Raw genomic sequence first — 11,108 nt, 5'->3', positions numbered from 1 at the left:
ACTATCCCTATGTGCTTTTCAGTGAAAATAATGGGATCAAACAGCAAAACAGAACATCACAGCAAAAGAACAACAACACACCCAAGTTTCAGTGTTTAGTCTATTACAAAACAAACAAATTTTTTAGTTTGTTTGTTTTGGGTGAGCGTTAGAGTAATGATCAGCAGTGATGATGACAGACCTCACGGGCTAAAAGGTGCTAACAAAAGTTGGTTCAACAGCTTTCAGCGTGGGCCGATTTTGAAACACTGCTATTATTGCTTATTATTTTATTAATTGTAGTTTCTACATGGAAATAAAAACAACAATGGATGACAAAAAATACCAAAAGTAATCAGACTTTATCAGTCTGTCACATTACTGTGGGGGAATTAAGGCCCCTGAGGTTTGGACTTTGACTGGTCCATTGCAACAGCTTGATTCGTTCCTTTTTTTGCCTGTTCTGTTGTGGATTTGCTGCTGTGCTTGAGATCATTGTCCTGTTGTAGACCGGGCCTTAGCTTTTGGTGTCATGTTGAGCCATGTGGCAGGCAGGGGTTGGATCCAAACACAGGACTCCAAGACAAAAACTTGACTGAAAGCAGCAGCTTTATTTGGAAAAACAAACTAACAACGAAGTACACAAACATAAGAAGAAACAAACAAAAGAACAAACAGACGAAGACTGAAGACTTAAATACACAAGCAGGACAAGCAGGGGATGGGAAACAGGCGGGGACTAATTCGACATAACAAGACAGAGAGGATGCAAAACTGAATACCCTGAATACAGGACAAATGACTGTCAAAATAAAACAGGAAACAAGAAACATGACAGGGAAACAGATGAAAGGACACGTGAGGTTGAAGGCAAACAGAAACACACTAAACATGATGAAAGAATGACTAAGAAGCTAACAGAAAACTAAATGATCAAACGAGAACACAAAAGTACAAGAAAATCAAACATAAACCACTCAGGGAGTATAACCCAACTTAGAATATAATCCCACCTGATAAAAACAGTCCATAACATAAACCCTGAGTCAGTTGGACAGATGGCCTCACATATGACTCTAGAATACTTTGACACAAGTTCATAGTCAACTCAGTGACTGCAAGGTCCCCACGTCCTGTGGCTTCAAAACAAGCCAAATCATCAACCTTCCTCCATTGTGCTTGACTGTAGATGTGTTGTGTGTTTGTGCCTTACAGTGAAAAATCTCTATTTTAGTCTCAGTGGTCCAAAAGGACATTGTTCCACTAGTCTAGTGGTTTGTTCAAACCTAAACTGAGTGATGTTCTATTTAGAGAGACAAGACCTCTCTTTCAAACAAGCCAAACTAATTCAGTCTCTTTACCTGTAATGTCATGAACTTTAATATTAAACATGATAACTGAGAAATAATAATGCAAATAATGCAGCTATTTTGTTGTTGTTGTAATTTCTCTGACCACTGCATGGTCTGACACTGGGGCCAGTTTGCAGGCACATCCCATCCTGTTTTTAGTGTTTGAATAACCTCTCTCACTATAGAATGATGGACTTCAAATTGGTTGGATGACCTTCTGAGATTGAATGGCGGCAACAACTGGTTGTTTAATCATTGCTAATGTCCTTCCTCCCAGACATCATGTTAACACATAGCTGAATGAACCTTCTGCACCTGGCTGATACTTATTCTCCTTCTTTCCATGGAAGCAGTAAGGGCAGACACAGATTTTCTCACACTGCATTTTGGCTTCATTTTTTTTTCTTTTTCATTTTAAAGGGGGTCTTTTTTGTCCACTCCAAGATTCACTCTGTAGTTTCAGTTAACTGGGAGCATTCTAGACAGCATGTTTATACCATCTGGTATAAATCAAAGATCATTAATGGAAAGAACCGCAGAGAATGTTATGATTTGGTCAATTTTGTAAATTGAACGTAATAAGTTGTTTTTTCCACAAGGTGGCAGAAGTGTAAAGGCTATCAGAATCTGGGGGTATTCGTCACATCCACCAGCACAGACAGTAACGTGTCGGATCTGCGTCGCTCAAAGCTGAATCAGATCACTTTGAGTGGCATCTCATATAAGCTTTGCTATAGCGATTAATATACAGTCCATAAAAATGCCCCAATGGTTCCTCTTGTTACTTTTTATTTGTCTGTTGTGTGACGTTTGCTGACTGGAAATGTTCAACAATAGAAGAGCGAATGTCAGGATCAGTCTTATTACAGTTTTGTATTTTCCGCTTCTCTTTATTAGTTCATTTCGACTTTTTGTTTTTAATTCTGTTTAGTTTCAGTTAGTTTCCAGAGTGGATTTCCCTTTATGTTTTCACGTGTTTCATTTTCATTTTAGTTCGTTTTTTTTATTACATACATCGGTGGCAATAATTGTGAAAATCAGTACAGGTATTACAATAAAAACAAATAACTTTCTGAAGGCAGCTGACTCACAGAGTCTCGTAGAAACTCAATAAGCACGTCCACCAAAGCGTATTGAGGCAAGTTCTAATTAAAATAAACCAAATGTAACTGTATTTTGATTTTATTTTAGTTAGTTTTCCTTTTAATTGTTTTTAGGAGTTTTTTAAATGATTTTTTTTATTGTAATTAACTAACGTGTTTTTTTCCACTTCCAGTTTTAGTTTTGAATTTAGTTTTAGCGAACTATAATGACCTCTGTTGAGATGTGCTTATTTTTATGATTGCTTAATTAATACATCAAGCAGTGATTTTGGAGAGAGGAGAAACTGGATTTGAGTCTATTGTGCTTTTTTTGTTCATTTATGGTTATTAAACGATTGTGAGTTTTAACCAGTTAATGTTTGATAAAAACATCTAAATCCCAGTTTCGGTTAAAGTATCAAATAAGCATCTTTCTGTAAGCATGTTTATGTTTACCCTCTTATACATCATACTAAAGGGATTACACAGGCCACAACTGTCTCAGCTTTCCACAAGAAATATTGAAATAAAAGTTTAAAAGACTATTATTATTATTATTATTATTTTAATTTACTTTAATTTATTTGTTTATTTATTTTCTTGGCCACAACATGATCGGTCGTAATTACCCTTTTGCGTTTATTTCAAAACTTGCTTGTGGTTGATGATCCCTTATTGATCCTGGGCTGAGCTGTGGATCAGTGGCTGTGTATTGAACTTCCGCGAGAGTCCATGTAAATCGTGTTACCGTTCTTTTAAAACTGATTCTAAAGTAGTTAATGGTTTCAGTCATGTGGACGTTGTTGTAAAATTATCACAAAACCGTTTTACGCAATTTAGGTGTCCCACTGTTGTGAGATAGAGGTGTTTAGGGTTGAGATTGGGGATTTAGAAATTACTTATTTGTGGTCAATATTTGAAGAAGCAGGTTAGTGATTAACTGTTCTCGGTTGCAGCAGCTGCACAGAGTCCCAGCACACCGCCAGCGAGCACCCCAGTCACTCTGTGTCCGAATTACAATGCAGTGCGTCCGGGCTTGGAGAAGTCTGAACTACCTGTGCAGGGTAGGTCACCACAGAGCATGGAAACGAACCCAGAGCCACACAGCAGCTGCCAGGCTGGACCTCAGCGGGATTTATCCGCCTATTGCCACCCCGTTCACCGCCAAGGAGGATGTAGACTATCAGAAACTGGAGGAAAACCTGCAGAAATACGCCAAGATCCCATTTAAAGGTCAGGCCCGAGGCACGCAAAAGTCAAAGTTATCAAAAACAGTTGTGTGAATAACAAAGAGGTCATTGATGCGCATAAGGTCGATTTTATTTACACAGCGCAGAACATTATGAAGCCATAGTTGAGCTTGGAGCGTAAAACACCAGCTGCATACTGTTTGCACTGCTGCATGCGCCGCAGTCTGACATCCATGGATAATGTCTGTATTTGCTTAGGGACGAGACACACAGGACAAAGTTCAGCACTGAGGCAAAAACGTAAAGGGCCTGATTTGGATTTGTCGCCCCCTGGTGCTCGTTACCTGCTCCTGAGTTTTACTTTCCGTCCACAGCAGGAAATATTTGCACTTCTGCTTCCACAACATGTTACTGTTGTTCACTAAATGATCGTTCTACATGATTATTCTTCATTGACCAGAACATTTATTTTATCAATAATTAAATGATAATTAATTATAATGAAATTGGCAAATAGCAAACCTACACATAATACTGATATTATGTTTTTTATATAATATTAAATATAATACTGATATTATGTTTTTTATATAATATTAAATATAATACTGATATTATGTTTTTATATAATATTAAATATAATACTGATATTATGTTTTTTATATAATATAATATATAATATAATACTGATATTATGTTTTTATATAATATTATATAATATATAATATAATACTGATATTATGTTTTTATATAATATTATATAATATATAATATAATACTGATATTATGTCTGACAGACAGAAGCCGAGAGCTTCTCTATCTGCCCTACATGTCAGTTATTACTTGGGCAATAAGACAAGAGGCTGCTCGCTCTAATGTTGGCACAGAGGAAAGAGAGGATACAACCCCAATTCCAGAAAAAAGTTGGATTAGTTTGTAAAATGTAAATAATAGCTGGATGATTTTCTTAATAAAATAAATAAACGTATATTTTATTCACATACAACACAGAAAACAAAGTGTTTAAACTGAGAAAATACACCAGTTTAAGAAAAATATGAACTCATCTTGAATTTGATGGCTGCAACACATCTAAAAAAAGTGGGCACGTGGCCCTGTTTACCGCTGCGTAGCATCCACTCTGCTTTTAACTACCGTCTGTAGATGTCAGCCAGCTGAGGAGAGCAGCTGCTCAAATTTTGCAGGTGAATGTTGTCACATTCTTGGCTGATAGAAGATTCTGGCAGAACCACAATCTGGGGTCTTCTTTGTCATATTTTTCATTTCATGACATGCCAAATGTTTTCAATCGGTGGAAAGTGTGGACTGCAGGCAGGGCACGTCAGCACCCAGCCATGCTGTGGTGCTGCAGTATGCTGTTTAGCATTGTATTGCTGAAATATGCAAGGCCTTCTTCATGTGGATGGGAGCATGTGTTGCTCTAAAACCTGTACATGCCTTTCAGCAGGGATGGCGTCTTTTCAGAAGTGCAAGCTGTGAATTCTATAAGCGCTGATGCATTCCCAAACCTTCAGAGATTCAGGCTTTTGAACTGAGCACAGATAATAAGCCTCATGGTCCCTCTCTTCTTTAGTGCAGAGGATGTGGCATCCGTGTTTTCCAAAAAGAATTTTGATTTGTGTGACCACCGAATACTTTGTTGTTTCAACCTTGCCTCAGTCCTTTTTAAATGAGCTCTGACTCAGAGAGAATACGGCTGTGTTTCTGGATCATGCTCACATGTGGGTTCTTCTTTGCATGATTGAGCTTTAATCTCCATTTGTGGATGGAACAGCAAACTGTGCACGCGTGATTTCTGGAAGTGTTCCTGGACCCGTGCAGTGACTTCCATGACAGAATGTTTTTAATGCAGTGCCGCCTGAGGCCCCAGAGATCACGGGGTCGAGTATTCATTTTCAGTGTTGTCCCAGACATTTCTCAACATTCCCGAAGTGTTTTTATAGTAATATGTTTGGAGATGACGAGGTACTCAAAATTGTCCCAGTTTTACATCAGGGAACATAATTCTAAAACTGTTTTATAGACACAGTTCTGTGTGGATTAGTGAACTTAGGAGAAAAGAGGAACTTTTCTGTTATTTAAAGGAATATTAACAACAGTTTATTTTTTTACTTTGTTGAAGTATGCAGGATTTCAAATGTCTTTGTAAATGAGAAGGGTGTAAAATCTGACAAAAACAGTTAAAAGTCTGACATTTTTAGGGGTTTTTAGGGAGCTGTGGGTCATCTAGAAATGGCTGATACATTTTGAGATCATATAAGCTTCTTTACAGAGCTAACCCCTTCCCCCAAAAAACACCTCAAGTATAAAAAATCATGTGTTTTATCGTTATAGGCCTGGTGGTTCAGGGCTCCAATGGTGAGTATCCTTATCTGACGGTGGAGGAGCGGGTGGAGGTGGTGAGGACGGTCAAACAATCACTGCTGGGGGGAAGGCTGCTGATAGCCGGATCAGGCTGTGAATGTAAGTCTCTCAGCTCCTTTGAGCTCAGGCTTTAACTTTACAGTGGCGGGTTCAGTGATAAACAATATTAAGTAAACACAATAATTAGCCAGCTTCATGTTTTGTTAAAATAATTCACAATTCAGTTAAAAGAAGTTTCATTTTTAGAAAACAATTAGTGACACTGAACTGAAGCTCATTACAGAGAATGATCACGCTGTGTGGTTATCTTCTCCAAACTTTGCTTATACAGTGAACAAAGCCCCTCAAATGCAGCGCGACCACTGAAATGGAAAATTGTAGCATTTATAATGGAAAACATAAAAAAAAAATTGTTAAACTAGTTAAACTCTGACCTCTTCTAAGTGAATAGAGTTAATTATTTTTGCAGAAAACGCTCTTTGTGAAAGGCACAAAATGATAAAAAAAACATTTAGAAATTTTTTTTTTGTTAATCGAGTGTAATTTCATTCTGATCTGCGCACGTTCAGGGAGAAGAAGTGAAATATTTTGTGAATAATACAGAGTTTTGTACGACGAGTGCTAAAAGTTTAAATTGACTCATTATGTTTTCCATTCTGGATTTTAATGACTGCGATTCGAAGCTTATTATAGAAGCAGCAGTGTCACCGGTCTTGATGGACTGATAATTGGAGTCAAATGGAGTCTGTAAGAGTTTGATAGGCTGTTCATTCTGTAACGTATAATAAACACTCAGAGAGACGAGAGTCTGCATTAACTTCTACTTCCATAGCCTTCCTACGTTCACCGCTTGTGTAAAAACCTCCTGGTTTCTTTTTTCCATCACTTACTTCACATATGATCAGCCACAACATTAAACAATGTAACATACAAACATAACAACATTAAAGCTGGGGTTACTGTACGATGGGCTGGGACAGTTTGCTCAGGAGTGACTCAAGGAACCCTGCAACCCACGGGACCCAAAGCATGCGCAGGATCCAAGTGCCTCAGGACATCCTCAGAGATCTCACGTTCATACCTTCACTGGTTTGGTGCCAAGAGGGGTAAACTAAACGATATTTGGCAGGTGGTTTGTCAGCTGTGGCTAATCAGTGTTTACATCAGAGGTTACAGTTACACTCTGCAGGCACATTTACTACGTGAACTGTCCCAGTCAAGCTTTTATAAAATACTGCAAGCAAAGACAAAACGGGTTATTCCAGTGCTCCCCGAGCTTTTTGTGTCATGGACCAGTTTCATGCCGGAATATTATTCTGTGGACTGAGGGGTGGGGTAATATAATGTAAATGTAACTATTGCAGAGCACAGAGGAGGTTCATTAATCTAGCGATTCTGCTTGATTAAATTAGTCAAAAGTGAAAGTCTGTGTTGAAGTTGTTTCCTTTCCTCCTTTTCCTGTTCAGCCACCAGAGCCACGATCCAGCTCACGCAGAAGATGGCAGCAGCCGGAGCCGACGCTGTGCTTGTGGTAACACCCTGCTTCTACAAGGGGAAGATGGACAGCCGGGCACTGATCCATCACTTCACAAAGGTCAGCGCAAACACACGAAAACAGAGTGCCACGCAAATTTGGGGTTAGGCCTTGATTTGGTGTTTTTTAAAAAAAAAAGGATGAACAATCAGTGCTTCCCAAAGCGAGGTGCCGCAGCACTCTCAGAGGAGGGTAAAAGATGCAACAGAGATGAATACAAAAACAAAAATTCATTATATTTCCATGTGATCATGTGTGTCAAAACAACTATATAAATGTGTGTGCTTATTAATTCTGAAAATTATGCAGATTTCCATTGAAGAGTTACTCTAAGAATTCTCTATGAGGAGCTTCTGTGTTTAAAAAAATCTATTAGAATAATATTTCTCCACTTCTCAAGTAAAGCATGTCTGTTTATTACAACAAAGCAGTACGGCCCTTTGGGTTTAAATATTGCATTATATATATATATTATCTACGCTTTGCTGAGCTCGACGTCAGTTAGATTTACGAGTACAAAAAGTGTTTTTAGAAGATAATGAAAGAAGAAGATTAAATGAGCACCACGTGGGAGGAAGTTTTAGTGTGAGTGTTCTTTCATTTTGCTGCTAGTCCAACCGGAGTTTGATAACAAGGAATAAAGTGTCTTTGTTTTTCACCCTCAGACTTGTGATCGGACCTGTGCTGATTATCACAGAATAATTAGAGCCAGCTGTTTTCATTTTCAGGAATCTTTCCATGCATGCAAACATGGCAGAAGCTGTATCAACACTGCACTCCAGACAATGTTTAATTGATTATGTGTGGTGGTCTGCAGTTCTGACTGCAGTACCTGCTCACTGTTGCTTCCACGATTCGCGATCATTATTTGCCCATCGCAGTTTTAATAGTTGCACATAGTTGAATGTCAGCCGGCCAGGCCACCAGGAATTGTCTTCTTATAGTCTGAGCCTGATCCGAGTCACTGTAAATGAAGAAAAGACAGGGAAAGTTTGGGAACCTTCAACAGGTGTTTTATTTCAGGTCGCACCTCTGTTTTTTCTCTATTGCAGCTGGCGGACAGCAGCCCGGTGCCGGTGGTTCTCTACAGCGTGCCGGCAAACACGGGGCTGGAGCTGCCACTGGACGCTGTGGTGGAGCTTTCTCAGCACCCAAACATCCTAGGTGTTAAAGACAGTGGGGGAGATGTAAGAAACACTTAAACTTAAGCTTTTCTTCTTTTTTTCTCTCAATGTAGTCTGTGAGTCATGAAGAAATCGATCAGCGCAATGCAAGTGAAACAGTATCTCTGCGTATGTCAAGCAGCCACTCCAACGCTGCTTGATCTAGCAGAGCCACAGATCTCCATGTAATTTGATTTGAATTCCTTTTACAAGATTATACTTGATAATAAACTGACGGAACCAGACAACATCTCATGAGATGAGATTCTGAAAAGTCGGGAATAAAATTGATTTAGCCAGGCCACGTTTTACCTGGCCAGGAAAGTGAGTGAAACTGGCGAGGAGAAAAGCTTCTTTCAAGAACTAGCGTCGTGATTTCCAGTCGAAAAGGATGTAAGCCACACCACCTGAACCCCAGTGACCTCACCAGCACTAATCTGACTTTTGTTTTTCTTTTCCGTCCTCTGCATTTTATCTGGACAGAAAAATCAAACAAAGCGGAAAAAAGTTTGCATTTTGTGCAACTATGCAATCAGACAGCGCACGGTGTTCCTGTTGTTTTTCAGTAATCTAACTGCTGCAAAGAGAAGAGAAAAGAGTGGAGACTCCTGAAGAACCTAAAACTAAAGCGTGTGTAGTTTTATCCCGCAGGGTTGATTGCAGGGTTACGCGTCTGGGAAAAAAAAAGGACAGTTTGCTCTTGTCGAGCTCTTAATACCGTTTTGTCTGTGTGGGAAGTGTTTGCAAGAAGTTGCAAATGGATTTCTGATTTGGGAAATAACATGTTTGTCCACTCGCTGGGAGACTGGAGTGTGGGTGTAGTTCAAGTACAGAGCAGCCCTGCTCAGTTGTAGGCGTGATGAGGACAAACACAGAAAACAAGGGGTGATGGGTCAGATTCAGGGAAGCAGACAAGTTGGAGAAAGATTTTTTAGAACTTGAGAGACAAACACATTTGCTGGCATGAGCCAGCTCTTGTTATTTGGCACAGATTGTTTCAGCTCATTAAACCTCTGTATTTTGTGTTCAAAGAGAATTTGACCAGGGTTTACAGGGAGGGGACAGTTTCTCCCAACCCCCCCCCCAAAAGGTGTGTCCACTTGACTGATGTGGAGGGATTTATAATGGAAATTTGAGTCACTGCACAATCATCTCTGATGGGTCTAAAATTGCCCGTATATAATTCTGTCATTACCTACCTTAAAACGTATGCAGGACAATGTCTGGCTGAAACATTTTTACCCACCTAAACGTTAAGTTGTGTGCAATCTAACTTTATCATTGCATAAGACGCCTGCAAGTAAATTGCAGCATTTACGGCGTAGCTGCACTGAAAAAGGTCAAGTCAACATCCAAGATGAGATGCTGCTATAAATAAATTATTAAATAAAAAGTATATATGTCTAAAAAGCCACAGTAAGTGTCATAAGTCAGTTTTCAGAAGCTACATCTGACAAATTTGTTTGATATAAAGTGAAATACACAGAGGTCTCTTGGTTGTTCCTTGAAAATGAACAATGACTGAAACTATGGAATTATTAAACTGCATAAACTAACAGGTGTGAAGTGTGTATATCACAAATCTGTGAATGAAACCCAGGGTTGATTAGAGCCTGACTGATAAAGCATTTCTAACATCACTGCCTGACATTTGCCTATTTAAAAATCTCATATTCTGATATAATGTCCAGTACTCCTTTTTCTTTCAGACACACATAAAAGTTAAACAAATGTATAAGAAAATTTATGTTTAGTTATTTAATGCTTTGCTTGATTCTGCTAACCTCAGCTGACTGTTATGTTTGTTATGTTTTCAAACACGTGTCTAGCTAACAAGAATGTTGCAGAGTGCCCTCTTGTGGGCAAAATATGCAGTATCGGCATCTCTGAAAGTGTGTTTCTCATGTCTGCTCTTTAGTTTTTCAATTTAAATGCATGAGGCATTTAAAAGATTTATACTGATATTAGCTGATACTAGCTTGGCAGATGGCTAATATGAGCCATGCCAATGCATCATACTGACTTTATGGTATGTTTCACATCAACAATTTTAACCTGCAAACTAAATGGTAACTAAAGCGACCAGCTTAAAGGAACCTCATTGCATTTTTTTTTATAGAAAATCAAAATTATGCTATTTCTATTCATTGACACTCAGCCAAGAGAAGAAGAAGTCTCCAAACCCCTTTTGACCACTCCCATCTTTTTATTACAGCTTTATTTCCCTGCAGTCTTCTCTTCCCACATTGCTGTGTATCATTTGATGTAGTGACCACCTGCAGATTAGAAGATAACTGTGAAACCGTTGGCAAGAATGTTTATTGTGTCACGTGTGTGTGTGTGTGTGTGTGTGTGTGTGTGTGTGTGTGTGTGTGTGTGTGTGTGTGTGTGTGTGTGTGTGTGTGTGTGTGTGTGTGTGACAC

The 11,108-nt window shown here is 38.9% G+C and overlaps 1 protein-coding gene across 1 annotated transcript in view; it reads left to right on the top strand.

Annotated features, from left to right (window-relative positions):
• Positions 1-3,095: 3,095 nt before the first annotated feature.
• The window catches only part of hoga1 (4-hydroxy-2-oxoglutarate aldolase 1), a gene marked incomplete in the record, with an annotated part of 36,766 nt that continues 28,753 nt past the window's right edge, over positions 3,096-11,108 (top strand). Inside the window, 5 exon segments of the mRNA XM_005939961.3 lie at positions 3,096-3,147; positions 3,370-3,646; positions 5,959-6,087; positions 7,455-7,582; positions 8,575-8,709. Of these exon segments, the coding sequence (XP_005940023.2) occupies positions 3,433-3,646; positions 5,959-6,087; positions 7,455-7,582; positions 8,575-8,709 (606 nt within the window).

This window comes from Haplochromis burtoni, unplaced genomic scaffold (genome assembly GCF_018398535.1).
Source record: "Haplochromis burtoni strain Fernald_Lab_line unplaced genomic scaffold, NCSU_Asbu1 Contig_269, whole genome shotgun sequence".
In the NCBI taxonomy this organism is placed as follows: Eukaryota; Metazoa; Chordata; class Actinopteri; order Cichliformes; family Cichlidae; genus Haplochromis; species Haplochromis burtoni.
The sequence above is the reverse complement of the archived record's forward strand: the minus strand, read 5'-3'. Positions and strand labels throughout refer to the sequence as shown.